This window comes from Uloborus diversus, chromosome 8 (assembly GCF_026930045.1).
Source record: "Uloborus diversus isolate 005 chromosome 8, Udiv.v.3.1, whole genome shotgun sequence".
Classification (NCBI taxonomy): Eukaryota; Metazoa; Arthropoda; class Arachnida; order Araneae; family Uloboridae; genus Uloborus; species Uloborus diversus.
This window is the reverse complement of record NC_072738.1, coordinates 1404805-1432706: the sequence shown is the minus strand read 5'-3', so window position 1 is coordinate 1432706 and position 27902 is coordinate 1404805. Positions and strand designations below refer to the sequence as shown.

The 27902-nt window shown below is 34.3% G+C and overlaps 1 protein-coding gene across 1 annotated transcript in view; it reads right to left on the bottom strand.

Annotated features, from left to right (window-relative positions):
- Positions 1-490: 490 nt before the first annotated feature.
- The window catches only part of LOC129228061 (uncharacterized), a 47051-nt gene continuing 19639 nt past the window's right edge, over positions 491-27902 (bottom strand). Inside the window, exons 2-5 of the mRNA XM_054862696.1 lie at positions 12521-12668; positions 7410-7507; positions 5797-5931; positions 491-724 (exon numbers count right to left, since the gene is read on the bottom strand). Of these exons, the coding sequence (XP_054718671.1) occupies positions 588-724; positions 5797-5931; positions 7410-7507; positions 12521-12645 (495 nt within the window). The 5' untranslated portion in view covers positions 12646-12668 and the 3' untranslated portion in view covers positions 491-587. The remainder of the gene's footprint in view (positions 725-5796; positions 5932-7409; positions 7508-12520; positions 12669-27902) is intronic.

The window sequence follows — 27902 nt, the reverse complement described above, 5'->3', positions numbered from 1 at the left end:
AGAACGTTGTAGTTTGGCGTTCTTTTCATTCTTTATTTTCAGCAAAAACGAAATGTTTAAATTTGTACAATTTAGCTAAAGTAACGTATATGACCAAAAAAAAAAAGAAAAAAAAAGAATAACGAAAAAAAAAAAAAAAAAAATTGAAACTGCTGTTTACCTGCTCACGGCCAGACTATTATTGTTATTTTTCTAGCTCAAAAAAGTTATGAAAATTACAATTAAAAACCACTGAGGATTTTTTGTTTTTTTACATAACGTAAAGCACCGTTCATACGTTTTTGAAGGGACTATGAAAAGAGCGTACAAATGAAAAAACGTACAATAGGTGTAGGTTAATGTGCATTAGACTCAGCAGGGGCCAATTTAAAAAACATATAATTGATAAAAACGTATAAACGGTGCTACCCTGTATCTCAGAAATATTCTATTTCTCACTTAAGTTAAAAGTCATAAAAATGGTTTAACACATTTTATTTAAAAAGGCATAACATGCTCTTAGCATTTTAATAACTTATAAAATGTTCATTAAATGCAGAGTTTTCTTAAATACAGGAACGTTTGGAAATTTAGGAACATTTTGCATTTTAGGATAGTAGTCCAGACACAGCTGTAGGGGACCCTTGAACGGAAAGGTAGAAGAAAGAGCTATGGAGTCGCAACCACACACTTTTTATGTCATTGCCTATTCTACTGGCTAGGGTACACTGATGACGTAAACTACCTGCAAAAAAAGTAATAAATATGGCTGTTTTGGTGTTAAAAGCCACATTGATATACATTTCTCTTGATTTTAGGCATCATAATAAGTAAATTAGTACCATACTTTATTATATTTTTCTAATTGGTCTATAATTTTGGGGTGTCCTAGCTAATTGATTCCTAGGCCGGGCCTAACTAGTCTAATGTTAAATCAGGGTCTGATTTAATATTTTTTATGCAAGAAAAAGTATTACTTCAAATCGATCTTTATCAGAAAAAAAACTTGGGCTCTAATAATATTGAAACACACACACACTAAGAAAAAGTAAAAAGTATTTAAAGCTTTGGTTTTTCAATAGGCCACTTTCCCTGCGTGACCTAAAAACACTCATAACTAATTGAGCGAGAGAAGATGAAACTTTTTCCATATGTTTGAAATAGAACAAAGTTAAAAAAAAAAAAAAAAAAAAAAAAAAAAAAAATATATATATATATATATATATATATATATACAGTGGCGTACCGAAGGGGGGGCGGAGGGGGCGGTCCGCCCCAGGCCCCGCTTTGACATAGGCCCCCAAATCTCAATTTTTGGTTTTCACCAACATTGTCGCATATCTTGGTTTGAATGCTTAAACAAGTTGGCTTAATAAATCATAATTTTTCAAAGACCAAATATTTGTTCAGGGATACAATCAATACCTCTTCGGGATCAATGGAGGGTTTATGATACCCAGGCCCCGCTTTGACATAGGCCCCAAAATTTTAATTCGTTTTCTTTTTCGCCAGACGTGCCTTATGTCATGGTTTATATAAATAAAAAGTTGACTTTTCATGTAGAATGAATATTTTCTCAGTGACTCTTCCCTAAACAAAGAGAGGGCAAATTATGTCTCACAGGCCCCGCTTTGACATAAGCTCCGAAATTGTATCTTACTTTTTCCAGTAGATCTGTCATATACATCATGATTAGAAATATTTATCAGTTACCTATATATGCGAGTATATATCATAAATTTTGTTAAATATGACTTTTTTTCATAGTGACCCGTCCTAGTGTACAAAGGCACATGAGCGCTTGGGCCACGAATTTAATGGGGGCCCCAAATTTTTAAATTAACTAAACCTATAAAAATCATTTGCTTTTATTTTGTTAAGTGCTTTCAGCAAAGTTTTATGCATTTTTTTTCGAACAATTTATATAAAAAAACTAATGCATAACAGATGCACGTTTATAATTTTTAATCATTACAGTATACAGCTAAAATATCTGTTTTATGTTTTGTTTTGTGTATTAAGACTACGATGGTCTAGTCTTAATTCATACACTATTTTTGAAATTAAATTCAAACATATAACCAAGAAAATCCATTCCTAAATGAGAAGTTGTCTATCCTTTGTGGTGTTGGAAAAATCAGTCAGATAAATTTTTCTTTTTATCGGACCCCTTCTGACTCAAGCAAAGGGGACTTCCTTTTTGCTATGCCCCTTTCGACAGCGTAAAACTATTTAATTGGTCAATCCTTCGGGACTTTTGACCTTGACTGCATAATACCTCCTCCCATCCATTCTATACTCGATTGCAAGCTTACTTGATTATGGAGAAATGAGCTGCGGCCAAGCAAAAGAAATAGTTCCCAGCCCCATGGGCGGATTTATGGGTCGGCAAAGGGGGGCAATGCCTCCCCAGTTTGGGAGGACTTTATGTAGTAACAACATATCTTCCAAAAAATTTTTTAAAAAATATTACTTTTTTTTCTTTGTTGAATAGTTCAGAAGGGCATGGGTGGATTTATAGGGGGGGGCATAGAGGGCAATGCCCCCCAGTTTTGGGAGGACTTCATATAGTAACATTACATCTTCCAAAACCTTAAGACAAAAAAAATTTTTTTTTTGAATAGTCAATGAAAATGAAGAGGTTCGCGAATGTCCTTTTCTGATGGGAGAAATAAAAATATAAAAAAGAACATTAAATACAAACAGTACAGTTGTCACTGGGGTGCTGAAAATATGTCTTAATTCACCATTTGACTGAAAATCATTTGGGCAAGTATATAAATGGAACTATAGGCTAAACGAGCTATACATTCAGCTGCAACACTTATAATAATTGACGATTATTTTTACAAATTAGAACCTAAAACAAAGGAAACCCTCCTCCCCCATTTGCGCTAACAGAACGATCTACTCTTTATAATTCGTTTTCTTTCTTTTCAGAATGTTTATTTTCAATTTGCGTGATTTCAAAAACTAGATATTTTGTGTTGTTACAGACGAAAGATTTTGAAGAACCTTCTGAATTCACACGTTCAGATTGGTAAAACTGTAAAAACCCTTTAACTGTAAAAACTGACGAATTTTCGTAAAAATTACAAAAATCTGCAGGCAAGAGTGAATTACATACAGGGAAAGATTTGCCTATAAGATAAACAAGCTATAGCTTAGGGTCACTACTTTGAAGTGGGCCGGTAACTCGCAAAATGCATCATTCGCTCCTTAAAAAATGGAAAGTGCTTGAAAAGACTAATTTCATTTTCAAGAGCTTGAAAGCTTTGAATATTTGGAAACGTGTGGCTACAAACCTTAAATTTTAAAATTTCTAACAAATGGTAGGGGGAGGAATGCCAAAATATGTCAAATTCAGCTCCTTGCTACATCCTGCATCAAAAAAGTAAAAATCATGGTTCTTATGTTTGTAACATATTGCTTGAAATAAATTTTTCCGACTCACATGTTTCATATCTTGCTATTTATTTAATCCCGAATGCAGTATTTTGGAAATTCTTTTCTATTGATTGCTTTTATCTTGCTTCTACTGCATATTGTTAATCTGTTTAGCCCAGAAAAAAAATGATACACTACCTCCATTCCTTTTCGTTTTCTGCACTGCTTATAATTTAAAAAAAGGTTATTGTAATGAGAATTCTATAGTTTATTTTTTTCTTTTAGACTTAAAATAGCTGTTTTTTTTACGAAGTTTGAAAAAGACCGTACAACTGTATAACCTAGTACTCAATTTCAGAGACTGGAAAGTGCAAATGAGTTGCCTTAAATTATTAAATGTTCTAAAATCCTTGAAAAGAATTGGCGCAGTATAACCTACTAGGGCTCTTGTGCCAAAACACCCAATCTAAACAACCAAACCTTGAAAATAGACAAGTCTTTGAACTTTGAAACTCCTAAGCAAAGTGTGCTTCAATTTTATTTCTTATCAAGTGTATAAATTATGAATTGTTCAAATAAGTAGTATGTTACTCTCATGTCACTTATTTTCTAAATATGTACACCATTTCTTTTAAAGTATTAACTTACATCACAAAGCACATTTAAATCATAAAACTTTTTTTAAAAAAATTTGTCTATATTTTCCTGAGATTTTCGTCTATCCAATTAACTCTTATAAGGCTTCAAAATGCAGATTTTTATATCCATTTTACAAAATATCCTCCGGGGAAGAAACCCCCGGACCCCCTAAAATTGAAGATATTCTATATCCAACTTAAAAGAGAGCCCTGCGTCACTCTTGATACCAGTCACCCCTCTTAAGGTCAATTCAAAAAGGACAGCATGAAAACACACATTAATGAAAACGACACACACAAAAAAAGGTAAAGCATGGCCTTATTCATCACAGAAAAACAAACCAAAACATGGGGGGGGGGGCAATTAAAAATGTTGCTCAAAAAAGATTCTGCCCCCCCCCCAGGAACTTAGTCCTAAATCCGCCTATGCCTAGCCCTTTGTCCGATAATCGGGGGGAAATTACGCTCTTCGCTTTAGAAATCGGATTAGTTAGTTAAACCCACGCATACGCAAAAATTTTTTGTCTTAATTTCTGTCGAACATTAAATATTTTTAATTCTACCAGCAAAGCCGCGCGGAGCGTTTTCTCCACTTCAATCAAACGCGCCAGGCAAGTATAGGGTCATACCAGAGTTTTTTTATCTAAAGAACATAAAGAGCGTTTTTTTTTTTTTTTTTTTTTTTTTTTTTTGTGAGTGAGACCTAACAGAAAAGTTTTATTTAGACTGTGAACGTGTGAATTTCATCCTTATTTAGGTAAGCATGTTTTAAAAATATTTTTCTCTGAGATTAGGTGATGTTATCAGGTAAAAAGTTCCCTGGGTGTGTCTTACTCAAAGGAATAGTAAAGGGTTTTTTTTTCTGTAAAAGCCAATTTTTATCCTAAAATTAATTAAATCTGGAATGCCTAAACGTTTCTGTTCACTGTACTTGGATGTTCAGATGCAAAAAACTTTTAAGATACTATATAATTTTAGGACTTTTTTCTGTTTTTGATATTTTCTGACAAAGCACAATTTTATTAAAAATATAGTATTTACTTAATTTTACTTAAAACCATGTGTTTTACTGTGGTATTTACAATAGTGTCCGAAATCAAACCAACACTACCTGAAATATGTAAAAATGTAACACTTAAAGTAATTACTGTAATATATGGTACGTACACACAGTTTGAGAAACTTAAGTTTTAATACCAGGTAGGCCCCCATTTTGAGTAGCGCCCCAGGCCCCCATCTGTCTCGGTACGCCACTGTATATATATATATATATATATATAGTTAGTTCCTTTTTTAGGAGTGTCGGACATAACATCCAGCTCCAAAACGTCCATGGACATAACGTACATGTCCTAGCTGTCCAAAAATGTGGACTCTGTCCGTGGACCTTTTGCCCGTCGGACCTTATGTCCGCTGGACGTTATGTCCGTCGGACGTTCTGTCCCTCGGATGTTTTGTCCGTTGGACGTTTTGGTCATGGACGTTCTGGTCATGGACGTTTTGGATCTGGACGTTTCGTCCGGCTTCCCCTTTTTAGGTAATGTGACTCCTTAAAAAGCTGACGTTGATTTGTGGAGCAATGTCGGTAGCTGTGTGCATTTGTAATACATGATAACTTCACTGATAAGTGAAAGCTTTAAACTCTCACAGAGATCCGTAATTTATCTGTATGACATTGTTTGGAAGTTGCACATCACATTTCAAAAAATTAAAACAATTACACTCTCAGGATTAATATAACATTTTAAGATCATAGACAGAAGATAAATAAAAGATGCAAAACATTGCTTACCAACTTCACTTGTAGTTGGTGCACTCTCCTTTCGTCTATTAACATTCTTATCCTCATCTTTCCCTTTTCTTTCTGATGTCTGTCTGTCCTTCTCTGTTGCTGAAGAGTTACCAAGGGCGTTCAGTTGAGTCGATCCTAAAAATGACGTGCATAAGTTCTCTTAAAATCATCAGAAAAAATGTGAGCAGATTCTTATAAAAATAGTATATAAATTATAAGTGATGATTTGAAAATTAATACACTAATATTAAATATTAAACAGTTTTACAGTAAGATTTAAAACTAATAACTCAAAACGATCAGGAAATACGTTGATTTCGCAAAAAAAGACGTCCTCTAAAATCGGAACTGGGATGAAAAGTGCAGATACGTCGGTTATTTCATAGCAAGTGCTTTGTTTTACCAGAATTTTACTCTAAGTTTATCAATACAGGCTTTCCGATTTTTACTATTATTATTTTGGGGGGGGGGGGGAACTCTATATTTTCTGAATGATAAAATAAGAACATGTACTCCTACCTAAACCTAATGAGAAGATAAGTAAAATACAATATTACACCACTGCCGCTAAATTTGATGAATTGTCAACTAAAATTTGCCGAATAAGAACTTTTTTTGGGAGATCGCAATGACCTCCAGTGACCTCCCATCAGGGCGTCTCTGTTTACCCACACTCCAGTGGTTGTTAAAATGGAAATACGCTGAAAATATTGTTCAAAAAATTTCGTTGGCTTCGTACAAGGAAGTAAAAAAAGCAAAATTGTAATTAGGGGGGAGAGGATGCAAAGATTTATTACTTCCTTTTACAAAAAAGGAAGTATTGTATTCGCGAAACCATTTTCACTCAAAAATCGACCTTAATTTCCATTTTGCTCACCCCCGAATGAATGTTGAGTTTTTTTTCGACTCGACCACACGTGGATAAGTGCCTAAGAACGTATAGACACGCGAAATATCCAAAATGATGATTCCCGAGTTAATTACAACGAATTTTCTCGTGACGTCTGTATGTGCGTATCTATGTCGCATAACTCAAGAACGGTAAGTCCTAGAAAGTTGAAATTTGGTACGTAGACTTCTAGTGGGGTCTAGTTGTGCACCTTCCCTTTTGGTTGCATTCGGGTGTCTCTAAAGGGGTCTTTTGCCCCTTTTTGGAGGGAAATCATAGTTAATTTCGATGTAAACGCAAGTGGTGTTATAATTTGGCGGACACTTGGCGATATATCGCCAGTCTTTTGGTCGCCAAGTTTTGTCGCCAACTTGGCGACAAATTTGGCGATTTTTTTTTTAAAATCTGGTTTTAATTTGGCCACTGTTGGTGATATTTAGAGAGTAAACTATTGAACCACATTAAAATTTCCAGTAATGGGGAAATGACATTAAATTGGAGTAAAAGGAAGTCATGTGATGCACACATCAGCTCGTTTTTTACTACAGATTTTCAAGAAAAAAATACTTTTTAACTGTATGGTTTAACAAAATAATTGTGTGAGGGTTGAAAACATTTATTTTTTAAATAGACATCACTAACGACACTTAATTTATAAACAAAGTCTGAGAATCGTTTCATTCTTTTAAAAAACTATTTATAGTAATCATAATCATTCCCTTACCTAATAAGCTAACTTCTGTGACTTGATCCCACTTGGTAAGTGTTGTAGCATATAAATATTGAAATATTATCAGCATTGAAACTATGATTATAAAAATCCTGTAAGTAGAAAATAGAGCATTATAATAGTACAAAATAAATAAAATTAGTACAATCCGAGTATAACATTAGTTTTGTTACATAATCTTTTTTTAGATGTCTTTGAAACATATAAGATGAAGTTTATGAATTCATTACTGAAAGAAACAAGTAAAAATATCCGATCTTAAAGTACACGAAGTAAAGATAAAAAGTCAGTGATGCACAAATGTTTTTAATTTTTTTCGCTGTCACTTTTGTATTGCTGTAATTGTTTTGATTTATTACTGATTTGACTCATCTTTAAACTTTCAAGTGATTGCGACATCTTATCAGTCTTGAATCGATTAATACTGCAGTGTGCTGATAAAGCGCAGTGCCTGCAAAATTTTAATTTTTATTCTTCTTTTTTTTTTGAGCAATCACGATTGCTTATTGCTTTCATTTGACTGTTTTGATGTGCTATCATTTTATTTTCCCGCCAGCACCCTCTGCCAGCACCACCGTCGACCGGCTCCTCACGATGCTGCTCCTATAGCGAAAGCCGTCTCCTGGTTGCGTTCATATCTTACACTTACACGCATACATACACGCACGTACACACACATACAAACACATACACACACATACATACACCTACACACACATACACACACAACTACCCACACAATCATGCCTGCACACAGACACAAACACATATGCCTACACACACATACACATTCATCCCCCCCCCACACAAACACTCATACACACAACTACCCACACTCTCATACCTGCACACAGACACAAACACACATGCCTACACACAAACCCTCCACACACAGATAAACACACACGCCTACATACACACACACACACTCGTGATTGCGAAAAACATAATTTGAATTCAAAAAGTCAAAATTCAAATTAATTTTTTTTTTTTTGCATTTTTTAAAAATCTATTAAACGCTAGCTTTCATTCTACAAGCTTGCTTATTTGGTTTCTCCTAAAATAAAAGCACGAAAAAAATTTAATAAAGTCTAATTCCAACCCTTCCCTATTGTTAGCATTGATTCCCAAACGCGTTTCTGCAAATATCTCGAAAATTTATTTTGCAGATACTGTCGTTTACCTACCCACTGTAAAGTACTCTTGATTGAAATTGAACTGTTAATAAAATTATCCAAAATTCGCGAGAATCTCCTGGAAATTATTCAGAATCTGACGCAAATTTAAAGAGAATTAAAAAAACATTAATGCCGAAAATCGGGAGATTAGAAAGCAGTTTACAGAGCACAAAAACAGTTAAGCTCCAGAAAAATAAATGCAGATAAGCTAAAGAGAAATAAGTACAAAAACTACCAAGAAGCGAAAACAAACAATAAAGCAAAGATTTTGTAAAAATACAATTTTTTTACGTGGAACTAGAAAAGTTTAGAAATAAGTTACAGCACTCTTGAAATTAATAGCAATGAAAGTTTCAGGATTAAAACCCATAAACCAACCATTAGACTTTTACAATAAAAAATGTCCTCTCATCTATGCAATAGAAGTGATATACAGTAGATCCTCGTTTTACGCGGGTTTATTTCGCGCGGTTTCGATTATGCGCGGTTTAAGATTTGACACCTTTATTTTATTTTGCGCGGATGAGTTTCGGTTTTACGCGGATGCAGCAATGCAAACAAAAATAAAATTCTCCCCTCTTTCAAAATCTAAACTCCAAAAGATTGCAGATTACGCGTAATAGATTGCATTTTGGCGTGCTAATAATCGATCTTGGGTTACTGGAGACATTTTATGCGATTGGTTCCAGAGCTCTTTCCAGAAGTGAAGTTATTGAACTCACACAGTTCAAAACACACTGGAAGAAGAGCTTTTAGGAGTGACAAAGGTGGCCAAAACCAACGAAGATACCGACGTCGGTACCGCACAACCAAAAACGTTCACATTGAAAATTTTGAGCCATTCCTAGACAATAGAAATGATCTTTCTGATTTGTTAGTGAAGGAAGATTATATCATGGAAATGACGCCAGTGATCATGGATGCGTTAATGCTTTGCAAAGAATTACTAAGAAAAATTCTTAATGACTGCAAAAGACTATCATAGCCAACTCCTCTTTATAAACAGAACACGAAATTAATTTATGTTTTCTTTATGCATGTTGTGCATAAAAGTCGATATAAGTACACATCAAACTAATTATACAATTAGTTATCACTAGAATGAAGTATTTTGTTATCTACGGAACCAAACCCCTATTTTAACACTAGTACTAGATCTCAATTTACGCGGCATTTCCGTGGAAGGTAACCGCCGCGTAAAACGAGGGTCTACTGTATCTCTTTTTGCCTGGTATTTGTTACTTTTCCATCTATGGATCAGTAACGTACAATCTACTCATTAACCCGATCGATTTGTATCGTTTTGACTCTATTGGCTGCTTGCCAATTTACCACGTGAAACGTGGCCGGACCGTTTCTTTATGCGTCGCTCTATTATTTACCATGTAGTGCTTCTTTTCTTATGAGGCAAAGGGATGTAAGTGGACTTTTTAAAGTTTTGGGTGAAACGTGTTTAAAGTTTAGGTCTTAGATAGGCTTTTATTGAATTTTTTTCTAAATCTTGCTGTATAGCAGCACCTATCAGAGCTACTAGTACCATCTCTTGCACCATAACAGAGAAGGGTTTCTCCTAACATTTGCACTAGTTATCTCGAAAATTTTAACATTGGCACTTACATCCCTTTGCTTCTCACTGCCTCATATTATCTTTAAATCCCTTCAATATAACCTTCCGCAAAATAATAGAGTTTTTAATTTACTCGAATAAGATTTAACGGTCATCTAATAGTAACTGCATCTTCAATATTTCAAGTGAACATGAAAAGCATTCAGAGATTTTTCTACTATAAAAATTACTCAGCATATTTCTGTATACATTTGAAGGGCAATATTCTGAGTTTGGAAAAGCTGATCTACACAGTTACTTTGTTATTAATTTTTCTGTCAACTTTTTCAAATGACGATTTCGCTTTCATACGTGGCGCAAAACCGTCGTTTTAACAACTATTAACCTCGGGATATAAAGCAAAACGTGGAATTTCAATACTAAGCTGAAGTATAATACCAACAGTGGCGGATACAAGGGGAGGGTCATGGGAGTCATGACCGCCCCCCCCCCCTAAACCGTCCAAAACAGTATCCGTCTACCTTGTGTTTATCCACTTTATGCATAAAATGTGTAGACGATTACAGTATCATATCAATTCATTAATTATTTTTGAAAGTAAATATTTGAACTACTTCATTTCATTCCTCGTGAGATTAACTTTCAACGTTTATCCTCAGTTAGGTGTCTTATTCCCGACCGATTTTGTGCTTTTTATTTACCCGCAAGCAGTTCTTGAAATTTTTCGTTCCTAAAATCGTAGTTTCGTTCATGGAAGGGGAGAGGGGTGGGGTCATTCTTTAGCATGACCCCCCCCCCCCAAAATGGTTTTCTGCATCCGTACCTGGAACTCATACATTTTCTTTCTCCGTGATAAGTATCACTCTTTGATTAATTATAATCATTATGACCTCAAAATCAGAATAAAAGTTTCAAAACCTGTTCAAATCTGCACTAAATGATGACCGACACTAAATACAGGTTAAACTGTTCTTTGTACTTGTTACTATAATCATTGATATTGTTTTCATCATATAGAAGCCCTAAACCACAAGGGTCAGTTTCACCCACCTGGACGACTTTCCCCTGCTTTCCTTTATTATTTATGCAATTCATCATTTTGACTCCTATGGCCACGTATGTGCGTCCAGTGAAAACCCAAGGTGTGACCTAAGGGTTCATATAAGCGTCCAGCGAAAACCAAAGGTGTGACCTAAGGATTCATAAAAGCGTCCGGCGAAAACCAAAGGTGTGACCTAAGGGCTCATATAAGCGTCCAGCGAAAACCAAAGGTGTGACCTAAGGGTTCATAAAAGCGTCCAGCGAAAACCAAAGGTGTGACCTAAGGGCTCATATAAGCGTCCAGCGAAAACCCAAGGTGTGACCTAAGGGTTCATAAAAGCGTCCAGCGAAAACCAAAGGTGTGACCTAAGGGCTCATATAAGCGTCCAGCGAAAACCAAAGGTGTGACCTAAGGGCTCATATAAGCGTCCACCGAAAACCAAAGGTGTCACCTAAGGGTTCATATAAGTGTCCAGCGAAAACCAAAGGGCTTATAAAAGCGTTCGGCGGAAACCATTGAGTAGACTGTAGACATAAATTTGCGTTTGGCTTTAACTTTTTATTGCTGCCTCATGTTTACGTTAGGAAACTAATAGCGGTTGGATTGTGCACCATAATTATGCAATGATACGCCGCTGATAAGATCCATATTGGGTAAAAAGGTTTTGTCCTTTGCGACTATTACTGCCGGTAGCAGGCTTCTCATGCAAAAAGCTTGCTTAGCAGGAACGTTATCATAACGTTTTTAACTTCACACACAAAGGGGAAAAAATATTTTATAATCTGGCTCTAATAAGTTGTCTTTCGATTCACCGAGGCTCAAACGGAGTCTATTTGTCAAAATGGGGGCTAAGAAAGCCGGGTTGAGTTGCGATAACGATTATTACCCTCGTGCAAATTAAAAAAAAATTCCGCTTTCAAACCAATCAAAAAAGAGCTCTTCTAAGGTCAAGTACCAAGTTGCCAGAGTCACACCATAATGCGCTAGTTAGCACTTAAAAGTGTAACGTTATCATGTTTTTAACTTCACACAAAAAGGAAAAAAAATGTTTTATAATCTGGCTTTAAAAAGTTAACTTCCGTTTCACCGAAGCTATTTGTCAAAATAAGGATGAGGAAAGTCGGTTTGCGTTGCGATAACGGAAAAAATTTCATTGCTTTCAATCCAAACAAAGAACTAGCTCCTCCAAGCAAAGCATCAAGTTACCAGAGCCACACCATTACGTATTTTAACCCATATTTTTTTTTCAAAAATTGTTCTACTTTACAAGTTTTTACTTTAAGTACAAAAAGAAATATTGTAATAATCTTTTACTCACCCTATTATGATTCCAGTTATAGCTAATTCAGAGGGAATCCGAAGACACCATTTTCTAAACCTGTAAGAGTTGGAATGTCGAGCCCGTGCACTCAGAAGAGGGCGGCGTTCATCTTCACTTTCCATCTCGGAGCGGGACAGTCAATGTGCTGGAATAAAAAGCTTTACTTGAATACTAAATGAAATTGTTCCAATCACTTTTTTCAGTAAAATAATCGTATATAATTATAAACTGAGCGTATGTACCTATGTATACAACTATGTATGTAACTATGTAGGTCCAAGTTTCTTCTCCCGAACGACAGTGAACTGACCATCGAACCAGGTATCGATGGATTCGTAATCTTCCCGTCTTTATGTTTGGCTATTTAACATAATCCTCCGATAATAATTAGCGGAGATATCAATTGAAAACTATTAAAATTATGACACTTAGATTTCGACATAAAATCCCTTTTTTTTCGAAGGCTTTCCTCCATTCAAATTATTATTCAGTGCTTCATCTCAACTTTCCGTGACAATGCTTTTATTAAAACTTGTAGCGTGAAGAAAATCATTGAGAATAAAGATCTGTTGCGATTTTTTTTCTTGAACATGAACAAGTAAAATTCTTGCTTTTGTTTTAAAGGCTTTTCCTGCAATCGGGGAATTTAAAATGTTTCTTTTTTGGTTATTTTTCCACAACCTGCTGCAAAATTTTACTGATTTTTTTCTTGGCTCAAACCTGAGTGTTGAACACGTGTAACTTGACATAACTTTTATTTTCGAGGTGGACCGTACAAAGCCGGGCGACGCAGTTGGTAAAGATATAAGCGTAGAGCGAAGAAAAGGATTACACTGGCGGTTGTACGGATTTATCGCTATTAGAAACTCAGGATTTCCTCGTTAGCGACATTTTGCAACTGTATGGCATCCCGCTAGATTTGGACAAAGTTGCATAGAAACCATAGAGTAAAGAAATTACATAGAGAGGCCCCGCTACACTAAGAAATTGAAGCCGGAAGTTGCACCGCTGCATCCCAAGATCCTTAGCTTCTTGCTAAATATCTTGATACATTTTAATTCAAAACCTTCCATTACTGAATCTGAATTGGTAGTTAATTTGAATTTATATATTGTTGCAAGTTTATGAAGCATGTTTTAGAAATTGCATTCAAACATGAATTAAAATGCAAACCGATCCGTCAACTACTTTATTCTGCCTCTTCGCGAGATTGACGAAAACTATTCTCGCAATGTGACCATGTTATCATAACCCTGATCATCATTGCACCGGTGTATCCTGTAATTCCGGCTTCAGTTTCATCTCTTTTTTATCATAGATGGGGCCTCTCAATGTAAACTTCTTTACTCCATGATAGAAACTGCCTATTTGACCTCATATGATATTTATTATTGTAGTTCTCTTTTTAGTTTACTTTCAACTAAAAAAAAAAAAAAAAACAAAGAACAAGACTAAATGTTCCAGGAAAGCTGAAGTATTTAGCTAAATAAATAAGGCCATTATAACCTTAAACAATCCACCAAATAAATAAATAAATACAATGATAAATGAAATAAATCAAGCGATAAAAGAACAAGAAAAGCTAAACGAAACAAGTTGTGCTCAACCCCATGTGAACAATGGCATACTTCTCGAATATTTCAAAGCACCCACTCCCCCTATTAGAGCCTCACAAAAAAAAACCCACATAAACGTCCCCATCCCTCCCTGAAAATTTCAATGGCGCAATCTGCGACATTTTCCCCTCTAGTGGTCACCCTGATTATATTGTGAACTAATCAGTCGACGAAATAAACGTCATTAAACGCTCTTTTAACTGTAAGTAATGAGTAAAATATTCCGTCAAACAACCATATCAGGAAATTAAAAACAGTGAAAGATCTATCAGAACATAAATTGAAGAGCAAACATGGCGACGATGAAACCGATATATTTCCGTTTTCGGCATGGCATCAAGTAAACAAGTCCCCAAGTACACGTGGTATAGATTGTTTTGCTTGTGTTACAGTAAAAACTAATTTCTATTCTCTTCAGGCTGGTGTCCAAATTGTGAAGTTGGAGATGGCTGATGGCACCATTTCTCCATAATTCATCCAGTTATTTGCAAATAATTACAAAAGAAAAAAAAACTGCTTTGAACAATATGTTATTTTTCTGTACGTTTATTAAATAATTTTATTTAAAAACTAAACTAATTTCAGCCAATATCCAAAATCATAATGCCATTAAATTTGTTTATTTGCGCACCATAAAGTAAGGCATTGAGAGGTATGTGCCGCCAAAATTCGCCAAGTGGAGCTAAATAATCACTTTACTGCCTGAGGTAAAACTGAGTGATGAATAAGAAAAAATATCTTTGTTAGAGAAATGACATAAAATTAACCATCATTTGATACACAAAAAGAGTAAAGAGCTTTCGTTGTTGAAAAAAACAAGCGAACAAAGACGCACAAGGTTTGAGAACACACACACACACACACACAAAAGGCGCACAGGTTTGAGGACGCACCGGCCCGTGGGCTGATGGGTCAGTCTGCCCCTGTACATACACACGCACATACATACATATAGCCATTGCAACAAAACTCTTCGAAACAAACTCCGATACAGTTCCTGAGTTCGTACATACATAAAAAAAAAAAAAACCTTCTTGCAAGGAAATGAAAGTATTGATGAAATAGATAAATTAAACTAATGTTGATTCTTTAATTCACTAACTGAAGAAAAAATCCTTAAAATGAGAAAATATGAAACAACTATCAAAACTACGAATTGATATATTAATAGTTTAATAGTATTAAAACGAATATTTTACGCTTAATGTAATTCAGACTGTAATCACATAATATAAATTTCTAAACGAAATTCATTAGTTCAGTCAATAGTAGCAAAAATGTAGACACACGATAAATATAAACGAGTAATCTAAAAAATAGTTTTTGAAGTCAATTCCCACGGAGGTCAAACAAACAGTTTTTTAATTTTAGTTAGTTTTTGTTAAATAATTACAATGATTATAAATATGTATGTACATATGACAGAATCAGAATATTAAGTGCAAAATAGAAATTAAATTTTATAAATGAATTAATATTTGAAAAAAAAAAAAAAAAAACTGTATGAACATCAAGTGTCAACCGCCAGAAGTTAAAAAAAGTTTTTGAACTTCAGCGGATTCATAAAAAGTATTTTATGAACTTTTAATGCATTCGCTGAAAGTTTGAACTAGATATATAAAGATATATATTAAGATTGTGAATCAATAATAGGAATTGAAAAAGCATCGTTTAGTATTACATAATAAATGCTTCGAATGGAAAAGAAAAATAAAAAAATATTTTTGTTGATATTTTTAAAATTTGTAACTGCATTTATTGTTACCTGAGTTATGCTATTAAATGATATCATTTAAAATGTTACCCTGCGAAGCTAATTTATTTGAAGGATTAAAAAATACAGAATGATTTCTGGGTCGGTGCAGTGAATAAAATTTTAGTACACGTGCTTTAGCCAGATACAGAGCTGCATTTTTAAATGGATTAAGCAAAGGTATTCACTCAAGTTGACATTACATAATAAAAAAACGACAAAATACAACACACATGCACAAATACATTATAAGAGCTAGAAGCCTTCTCCTGACCTCTGTAAAAGATTGGCCCAAACAGAGAATAATGCATAGTAGAAGCCTGCATGCCCAAAATAAAAACTAGCCCGAAATTATTTTATTTCCAGAAATTATTATTAAAAATAATGAAATGCTCTAAGATCCAAAAAACAAGCAACACTTTTTCAGCATGCATAATTTTGTACACATTGAAGAAATTAATGCAATGATTCGAGGATCATATTGACATTTTAACGAAAACATTATTCCCGTAAAAGATTGACCCACGCAGTGCAATTACGCATAGTAGAAGCTCGCATGTCCTAAAATTAGACTGAAATTATTTTATTTCCAAAAATTATTATTAAAAATAATGAAATATTCTAAGATCCAATAAACAAGCAGCACTTTTTCAGCATGCATAATTTTGTACACATTGAAGAAATTAATGCAATAATTCGAGGATCATATTGACATTTTAACGAAAACATTATTCCCGTAAAAGATTGACCCACGCAGTGCAATTACGCATAGTAGAAGCTCGCATGTCCTAAAATTAGTTCGAAATTATTTTATTTCCAAAAATTATGATTAAAAATAAAATATTCTAAGATCCAATAAACAAGCAACACTTTTTCAGCATGCATAATTTTGTACACATTGAAGAAATTAATGCAATAATTCGAGGATCATATTGACATTTTAACGAAAACATTATTCCCGTAAAAGATTGACCCACGCAGTGCAATTACGCATAGTAGAAGCTCGCATGTCCTAAAATTAGTTCGAAATTATTTTATTTCCAAAAATTATGATTAAAAATAAAATATTCTAAGATCCAATAAACAAGCAACACTTTTTCAGCATGCATAATTTTGTACACATTGAAGAAATTAATGCAATAATTCGAGGATCATATTGACATTTTAACGAAAACATTATTCCCGTAAAAGATTGGCCCACGCAGTGAATTATGCGTAGTAGAAGCTAGCATGCCCAAAATTAAATTTTTAATCCGAAATTATTTATTTCCAAAAATTATTATTAAAAATAATGAAATATTCTAAACTCCAATAAACAAGAAACACTTTTTCAGCATGCATAATTTTGTACACATTGAAGAATTTAATGCAATAATTCGAGGATCATATTGACATTTTAACGAAAACATTATTCCCGTAAAAGATTGACCCACGCAGTGCAATTACGCATAGTAGAAGCTCGCATGTCCTAAAATTAGACTGAAATTATTTTATTTCCAAAAATTATTATTAAAAATAATGAAATATTCTAAGATCCAATAAACAAGCAGCACTTTTTCAGCATGCATAATTTTGTACACATTGAAGAAATTAATGCAATAATTCGAGGATCATATTGACATTTTAACGAAAACATTATTCCCGTAAAAGATTGACCCACGCAGTGCAATTACGCATAGTAGAAGCTCGCATGTCCTAAAATTAGTTCGAAATTATTTTATTTCCAAAAATTATGATTAAAAATAAAATATTCTAAGATCCAATAAACAAGCAACACTTTTTCAGCATGCATAATTTTGTACACATTGAAGAAATTAATGCAATAATTCGAGGATCATATTGACATTTTAACGAAAACATTATTCCCGTAAAAGATTGGCCCACGCAGTGAATTATGCGTAGTAGAAGCTAGCATGCCCAAAATTAAATTTTTAATCCGAAATTATTTATTTCCAAAAATTATTATTAAAAATAATGAAATATTCTAAACTCCAATAAACAAGAAACACTTTTTCAGCATGCATAATTTTGTACACATTGAAGAATTTAATGCAATAATTCGAGGATCATATTGACATTTTAACGAAAACATTATTCCCGTAAAAGATTGACCCACGCAGTGCAATTACGCATAGTAGAAGCTCGCATGTCCTAAAATTAGACTGAAATTATTTTATTTCCAAAAATTATTATTAAAAATAATGAAATATTCTAAGATCCAATAAACAAGCAGCACTTTTTCAGCATGCATAATTTTGTACACATTGAAGAAATTAATGCAATAATTCGAGGATCATATTGACATTTTAACGAAAACATTATTCCCGTAAAAGATTGACCCACGCAGTGCAATTACGCATAGTAGAAGCTCGCATGTCCTAAAATTAGTTCGAAATTATTTTATTTCCAAAAATTATGATTAAAAATAAAATATTCTAAGATCCAATAAACAAGCAACACTTTTTCAGCATGCATAATTTTGTACACATTGAAGAAATTAATGCAATAATTCGAGGATCATATTGACATTTTAACGAAAACATTATTCCCGTAAAAGATTGGCCCACGCAGTGAATTATGCGTAGTAGAAGCTAGCATGCCCAAAATTAAATTTTTAATCCGAAATTATTTATTTCCAAAAATTATTATTAAAAATAATGAAATATTCTAAACTCCAATAAACAAGAAACACTTTTTCAGCATGCATAATTTTGTACACATTGAAGAATTTAATGCAATAATTCGAGGATCATATTGACATTTTAACGAAAACATTATTCCCGTAAAAGATTGACCCACGCAGTGCAATTACGCATAGTAGAAGCTCGCATGTCCTAAAATTAGACTGAAATTATTTTATTTCCAAAAATTATTATTAAAAATAATGAAATATTCTAAGATCCAATAAACAAGCAGCACTTTTTCAGCATGCATAATTTTGTACACATTGAAGAAAATAATGCAATAATTCGAGGATCATATTGACATTTTAACGAAAACATTATTCCCTTAAAAGTGAATTATGCATAGTAGAAGCTCGCATGTCCTAAAATTAGACTGAAATTATTTTATTTCCAAAAATTATTATTAAAAATAATGAAATATTCTAAGATCCAATAAACAAGCAGCACTTTTTCAGCATGCATAATTTTGTACACATTGAAGAAAATAATGCAATAATTCGAGGATCATATTGACATTTTAACGAAAACATTATTCCCTTAAAAGTGAATTATGCATAGTAGAAGCTCGCATGCCCTAAAATTAGTCCGAAACTATTTTATTTCCAAAAATTATTGTTAAAAATAATGAAATATTTTAAGATCCGATAAACAAGCAACACTTTTTCAGCATGCATAATTTTGTACACATTGAACAAATTAATGCAATAATTCGAGGATCATATTGACATTTTAACGAAAACATTATTCCCGTAAAAGATTGGCCCACGCAGTGAATTATGCGTAGTAGAAGCTAGCATGCCCAAAATTAAAATTTTAATCCAAAATTATTTATTTCCAAAAATTATTATTAAAAATAATGAAATATTCTAAACTCCAATAAACAAGAAACACTTTTTCAGCATGAATAATTTTGTACACATTGAAGAAAATAATGCAATAATTCGAGGATCATATTGACATTTTAACGAAAACATTATTCCCTTAAAAGTGAATTATGCATAGTAGAAGCTCGCATGCCCTAAAATTAGTCCAAAACTATTTTATTTCCAAAAATTATTGTTAAAAATAATGAAATATTTTAAGATCCGATAAACAAGCAACACTTTTTCAGCATGCATAATTTTGTACACATTGAACAAATTAATGCAATAATTCGAGGATCATATTGACATTTTAACGAAAACATTATTCCCGTAAAAGATTGGCCCACGCAGTGAATTATGCGTAGTAGAAGCTAGCATGCCCAAAATTAAAATTTTAATCCGAAATTATTTATTTCCAAAAATTATTATTAAAAATAATGAAATATTCTAAACTCCAATAAACAAGGAACAGTTTTTCAGCATGCATAATTTTGTACACATTGAAGAAATCAATGCAATAATTCGAGGATCATAATTACATTTTAATGTTTTATTCCCGTTACATTATTGTTAAAGCAAGGAATTCAAAAGGAAGTAGTTTTTAATATTTAGCTAACAGCACATTTTTAAACATTCACCTTTTTATTTCTTATTTTAATCGGAATATCGGGTAATTTTTTTTTTTATTTTTGTAATTCGAACACTTGTGTGTCCCGTTTAGTTTGAATAGTAACTGCTGTTTCTGTAAAATTTCATAAATCGTTACCTTTCCACGGACGAGTAAAAGCTGCCATTTTCAATACCATAAAGTCTGAAGTGATTAAAACATTCGTGAGAGCAAAGTCTCTCTTATATATAACCTTTTCACCAACAAAAATATTCCAATGTTTAACATTTGCGTAACAATTAGCAATGTGTGAAGAAAGAAAAACGTGAAAAGGGGAGTGTTATATAACTTCAATTACAACCAGTGAGCCCTGCAGGGGAAGAAATAAACGAGCAACACAAAACTAAAATTAAAGCATTAATAAATATTAATAAATATCATTGAAAACTCTAATGTGAAAAAATTACTAGTAACGAAAATAAGGGAAAGAAAAAAAGAAGAACGAGAGAAATACGAAATGAATAGTTTTTTTAAAAATAACTGAAGAGAGTGATACGATTACTAAAAACAGGTGAACCAATCAGAGATCAGAGCGCGGTTAAGGTCAGTTCCTAAAAAAAAAACAAAAAGAAAGATGGAGAAGACGAATTTTGAAACCAGTTATCAAAGTTCGTAAGCTACAACGGTAAAGCAAGTTATGCGCTTAAGTGAAATTTCTTTTTGCTGATTTTTTTTATAAATGTCCTTGTTTCAGAAAAATGAATTTTAATATTCTAAAAATGAACGGGAAAGAGTATTTATAATTTGAATTGCTTGATTTAAAAGTACTTAAGTTTAGAATGTTATTTTATTAAATAGAGAACATTTAAATTCATGGGAGCGAAAATGTATTCACGAAATGCGTGTGGTAAAACGGAAACAAGATAAGAAACGTCAAGTTAAATGTTAAAGCTATGAAAACAGTTTCAAAATTCGTTTATATCTTGATCTTTATCTTTACTAATAATAAAACTGAAAGTCTCTCTGTCTGTCAGGATCTCTGTGACGCGCATAGCGCTTAGAGCGTTCGGCCAATTTTCATGAAATTTGGCACAAAGTTAGTTTGTAGCATGGGGGTGTGCACCTCGAAGCGACTTTTCGAAAATTCGATGTGGTTCTTTTTCTATTCCAATTTTAAGAACAAAATTATCATAAGATGGACGAGTAAATTTCGAAATTATCATAGCGTGGAACCGCAACATGGGCACAAGCGAATTGACGAGAAAGTTCACCATACATTATTTGTAAATATACAGGCGAACCAACCAAAAGCCCTTTTAATTTTCTATTACGGGCAAAGCCGTGCGGGTACCACTAGTATTTAAATAAAATAAAGATAGACAAGAAAAAAATACTGCATGCACACATATTAACGTATTACTGTACTTTTTCCCAGAGTAAGAAAAGGGACTAATTATTTTATAGATTTACTAGACCTAAAAACTTAAATTTTTTGTTAGTCACCAACGGTCGGTAAACACTTGTAGTTTGGAGGACACTTTTTTATTCATTGGTAGCCACTGTATGCAGCACGTTTTATAATAAAAACATTAGCATTTGAGACTTTACTTCAACGCTATACACATGAATATTTGTGAAAAAAATGATGTGTGCATCACTTGACTTCCTTTTACCCCAATTTAATGTCATTTCCCCATTATTCGCATTTTTAATGTGAGCCAATAGTTTACTCTCTAAATATCACCAACAGTGGCCAAATTAAAACCAGATTAAAAAAAAAAATCGCCAAATTAGGCGACAAAACTTGGCGACCAAAAGCCTGGCGATATATTTCCCAGTGTCCGCCAAATTATAACACCACTTGAGTTTGCATCGAAATTAACAATGATTCCCCCCAAAAAGGTGTAAAAGTCCCCTTTTGAAACATCCGAATGTAATCAAAAGGAAAGGTGCACAACTAGACCCCACTAGGAGTCTAAGTACCAATTTTTTTCTTTCTAGGACATACTGCTCTTCAGTTATGCGATATACATACGCACATACATACGTACATACAGACGTCACGAGAAAATTCGTTGAAAGAACTCTTGAATCGTCAAAAATGGATATTTCGCGCGTCTATGTACGTTCTTAGGCACTTATCCACGTGTGGTCGAGTCGAAAAAAACTCATTGATTCGGGGGTGAGTAAAATAGAAATTAAGGTCGATTTTTGAGTGAAATTTTTTTCGCGAATACAATACTTCGTTTTTTGTAAGAGGAAGTAAAAAACTCAATAATGGTGCCTCCATCAACAATTTCTGTTTAAAAAAATGACAGTTTACGTGTGATTTTTTTTATCCGTTGACGATATGAAATACCATGTGAGAACTTACGATTTTATATCGCAAATTAAGTGCGACGAAATAGAAATCACCTGTAAATAAAAATCAATAAAGTAATATTTATGGGTGACTAAAAGGGTTTTGAAAAAGTTTCTGGTATTTAGTTGCCAAAATACGAGCTTTAATCACCAGGTGGCGAGTGGCAAGCTATCATTTTCAAATAGGGAAACGTGGGGCAAAGTGAAATGGTTAAGTTGACTGATTTTTTTCAGCATGAACTAATGGAAAATTGTTTTGAAAATTACGGTACATGAATTAAGAACATTCTATTATATAATAAAACTTGTGTTGAAACAACATTTTTCATTTTTGGCAGTAAATTTGAGTCTTCAAAAAATTGTCTAATTATGTACAAATAAAGTAAATTGGATTGTGCTAGCTTTGAAATAAATCGCCATTTTATTTTGAGCAATCACGATTGCTAATTGTTTTCATTTGACCGTCCGTGATGTTGTGGTTCCTTTTTCAACCCCCCGCCGTCCTCTGCAGGCGCGGCTATAGAGCAATTCCTCGGTAGCCGATTCTCCTGGTCTTTTGCGTCCATGTCCTACACACACGCACGCTCATACACACTCACACATATACAGGGTGTCTCAAAAGGTCGTCTACAAACTTAACATGCTGGTCTGTCATATCATGATGAACAAGATTTACATAGGAACATGTGTTCGCAAACGCAATGCTGGCGCACTCCATGCACACAAAGTCAGACACTAACGGATGCACAACATGTCACATATCTATTATACAAAGACGGTTTTATACAACATTTTAGTCTTTTAGGAAAGCTTAAAGCAGTTGCTAAAATTTGAGTCCTGCCAGCTCTCATAATCACGTTGCAACGACAACGCAGCGATCAGAGAAATCTTGTCAGAATGGATCGTTATTACGACGGTCGGTACTTCGTTCGTTGCGACGGTGTCTGACAGTTAAAGGCAGCAAATTTCAACAACAGCTATAAGCCTTCCTTGAAAACTAAAATGTTGTGTAAAATCGTCTTTGTGTAATAAATATGCGACATGTTCTGCATCCGTTAGTGCCTGACTTGGTGTGCGTAGTGCGCCAGCATTGGGCTTGCGAACGTATGTTACTATGTAAATCTTGTTCATCATGATATGGCAGACCAGCATGTAAAGTTTGTAAACGACCTTTTGGGACACCCTGTATACACACGCCAACGCACATAAACACAAGTCTACGCACACACACAAGCCTACACATACACAACTATACTCTCGTAACTGCCCAAGAGAAGGGGCAAGCTTGGGGGGACAGGAACCGTTTTTAGAAACAAGTGAGTTGGGTAGTAACCAACGATTCGAGTCCTGCTGCAACTTGTGATTGTGAAAAACATAATTTGAATTAAAAATTTCAGAATTCAAATTAATTTTGAAAATGTGGAAGGTTTGTTTCCTTTTTTTTAAAAAAAATTTCAATAAAATTACTATTACATTCATGTGATACCTCAATTTTATGCCAGTGCAATCAAAAGAAGAGCTGATTAAGCAATTCATTATAAAAATGCTGCTGTTACATCGACCATTTGGTATGAGTCTGTTTTTAAGTGAAACTAGTTTTTGCAGTGGTTTTCGACTTGCTTAAGAGATATTTGATCCGAATCGCTTTGTGTGCACCATTGGTCTTTGTGGTGTGACAATCGCTGTCCTACAAAGAATAATCAAAATAGTTTGAAAAGTTATGGGTTGAGCCAATCTTGATACTAAACTTTCAAGTGATAGTTTTGTAAGCTATGTTGTAGGTATGTTTTTTTTTTTTTTTGAAACAAAACAACAAAATACGAGGTGGGACCCAAAAGAAACCGGACTAATACTGCGATGCCAATCCTAGATGTAGTAGAGTGATCTCCAGCTAGATGGCTCAAGTAGAGACCTTCACAAACCAGCTGTGCAAGTGGCGTCAGTTTAGTTGATAACGTCTGATCGTAGTGCTGGTTTTCTCAGGTGTTGTTGCCTTTCGCCTGCGAACTCATTATGGCAGATTTGAAAGAAAAAACAAAAAGCTTGAAATTTTGCTTCTCTTTTTCCCCCTTGAAAAGTCGGAAACGGAATAGCTTACCCATTGCTTCAACGAGCTTTCAAGAACGATGCTGTAAACCGTACACAAGTTTTCGAGTGGTTTGGGCGCTTTAAACGTGGTAGCATGAATGTTGAAGATCATGCTCGCTCTAAGCGCCCTTCAACGTCTCGAAATGATGAAAACGTTGCAAAAATCCGCCAAAAATATCAATGAAGTCGTCGTTTTACGATTGACGAAATTAAGGAACAAACAAGAGTGAGTTGGAGCTCGCGCGGGTGATCGGAAGAATGGTTCCTTCACCATGATAACGCTCCCGTACACACAGCCTTCACTATTGACCGCTACTTGGCCAGTCAGGGGTGGCCAGTTGTTCCTCGACCCCTGTATTCGTTAGACCTAGCCCCCTGATGAAAAGAATCTGAAACTGAAGTGTTTTGATGATGTAGAGGCTGCAAAAACTGCTTCGCAACGGGCACTGGACATAGTCAAAGTAAAAGAGTTCCACACTGTTAAAAATTTTCCTGAAAATTTACGGTAATTGTTACTGGCATCCATGTTGCCAGTAACTATTACCGTAAAAATCAAATGTTACTGTAAAATTTTACGGTTTCCTCGGTAGGCCACAGCAACCAGTTGGCGCTGGGATCGCTTATTTCTCCGGTATAAATTACCGCAAAAATCAGCGATGCGTCGGCGATGCAATTTTACAGTAACAATTACCAGAAAATCTTCCTGAATTTTTAACAGTGCAGGGGAGCTTCTATCAGTGGGAAAAAAAAGAATTTACAAATGCATTGCATCTAATGGTGAACACTTTGAAGGAGACTAAAAAAAATTTGTGAATACACTAATCTTTATCTTTACTAATAATAAAGCTGAAAGTCTCTCTGTCCGGATGTCTGGATGTCTAGATGTCTGGATGTCTGTGACGCGCATAGCGCCTAGACCGTTCGGCCGATTTTCATGAAATTTGGCACAAAGTTAGTTTGTAGCATGGGGGTGTGCTGTGCACCTCGAAGCGATTTTTCGAAAATTCGATGTGGTTCTTTTTTTATTCCAATTTTAAGAAAAAAAACTATCAAAAATTACGAAATTATCATAACGTGGAACCGTAACATGGGCACAAGCCAATGGGCGAGATACGAAATTATCATAACGTGGAACTGTAACGTCGGTACAAGCCAATTGGCGAGAAAATTCACCATACATTATTTGTAAATATACAGGCAAACCAAAAGACCTTTAATTTTTCTATTACGGGCGAAGCCGTGCGGGTGCCACTAGTATATAAATATTTTAGAACAAAAATGCAGTTGTTTTTGGGTTCCCCCTCGTATTTAGCGTCTTAATTTACAGATTACCCGCTCGAGCTAAGCGCACTTAATATTTTAATTCCTTCATGTATATTACGCAGTGCTGCAGTAGGGAGAAATATTTAGGGGGACTCTTTTTTTTATTTTTATATGGGGCAGATGCCGACCAATTTTTTAAGGGTCAAAAAGGATCAGCTTAGATTTCTTATGGTAGCAGGCTTTCTTTTCTTTATTTTTTCTTTTCTTAAAATGATGTTTGAAATCATTTTGGTAATTGCTTAGTATTAACCACTGTAACTTCAAAAATATTGCGATTCATTAACATTCTTTGTGTATAATACTTAATATTAACAAAAAAGCCTGAGAAAAAGGCCGGAAATTTATGAACTTAAAAATTTATGAAACTAATATTGAAACGACGAAATCCATAACATTGAAAAACTCGAAGTATTCAACTATAGAGCAAAGAAATTCAAACAGAAAAGGAAAAAAAAGAAAGAATTGGTCACAGCCGAGATTCCGCGCAGAGAATAGTTAAGCGATTAATTGAAAAAAAAAAAAAAGTTTAGGGGGACCGACTCGAGCACACATGCATACAGTACTGGCCAGAATGGATGACTCACCTGTTTTTTCAAATTCATAGTGACATATTGGCGACACATGCTCGTTTTGGCTGTCTACCAAAGAGCAGATGTTCTTGTTTGGCATTTCGTTAGTTCATTAGTTGTGTTCGCCGTGTGTTGACGTACGAACTTTTGCAGAAAGGTGAAATAATATAAATATGCTCGGTAAAATAATTTCACGCGAAATACATGCTAAAATAAAGACTCTGAACGAAAGTTATAGTACTCGGGAAATTTCTGCCAGATTACAGTTGGCACAAAAGACAGTTTCCAGGTCTATAAGCAATTTAGAAACAACCGAAATTTATGGATATTTAAAGCCAAAAGGTCGTCAGAAAAAACACAAGTAAGCGCATGGATGATTCCATAAGTTTGGCAGCAAAAAAGTCACCGAGAAAATCAGAGAAAGCAATTCAAGCTGGTTTACCAAATGATGATGCCAAATCCGATTCTCCCAAGCCAAAGGACCGCAGAAGGCTATTTAATGCCAATTTGAAGTCCTGCAAGCCTGCTAAGAAGCAAAAATTGTCTCCCAAAAAACACTGCTGACAGTGTGACATTTTGTAAAAGGTATCAGGGGTGGACTGCAGAGCAATGGAAACATGATGTTTTCAGACGAGACGCAAGTATCGCAGTTTTAGGCATTTTGTAGAAACATACAAAGGATTTTCAATAAAAGAGACTGTCAATGTTACATTATTCCCACCGTGAAAAATAGTGCAAAACTGATCTGGAGAGCCATTTGTGCCAAAGGAAGATATGGATTGTGGTTCATGCCTGAAGGCACTTCAAATTAATGGATCTGTTTACCTAGATGTGCTAAAAGAAAAGTTACCAACTTTTATAGAAATCAACTAGTGCACACACTTCCAACATGATGGAGCACCCTGCCACCAGACTAAATCTGTTAAGACGTGGATTGCAAAGAAGGGTTTTCCATAGACTAATAATAAGAGTAGACCGAGCTATGGCAACCCTTTTGCTGCTCATAAACCCAAACCATGTGACTGGTGGATATCCTAGCAACAGCGGGCGTTGATCGTAGCAGACGATCAACGCCAGCGAGAAATAAAATAAATAGAATTGATGGAACACGGAAGAATGATCTTTTATGGAGTCCGATTTGTAAATTTATTATTATAAGTTGTAAATATTTTGTTAATATAGTGAGTTTTTCGTTTAGATAGTATTGTGCATTTTCTTTAGTCGATTTCAATAACTCTCTAAGCAATTAAAGATGCAAGCGCCCAAATAGAATCGGCAAACGGTAAGATATTTCCCTACAATTTCAATTTAGGATACCGATTAGTACATTTTTGCGTCAACGCAAAACGTTTACGCCATTACGTTTACACCAACGCTGACGTAGCAGTTCCGGATGAAATAAAAGTTACTGAAAACTGTGATCAAAAACTAATTACTAATGTCAAAATAATGCATAACTAAAAGAAAAACAGTTCAATCTCTGTACCTGGAAAAAAATTATAATAAAAACACATT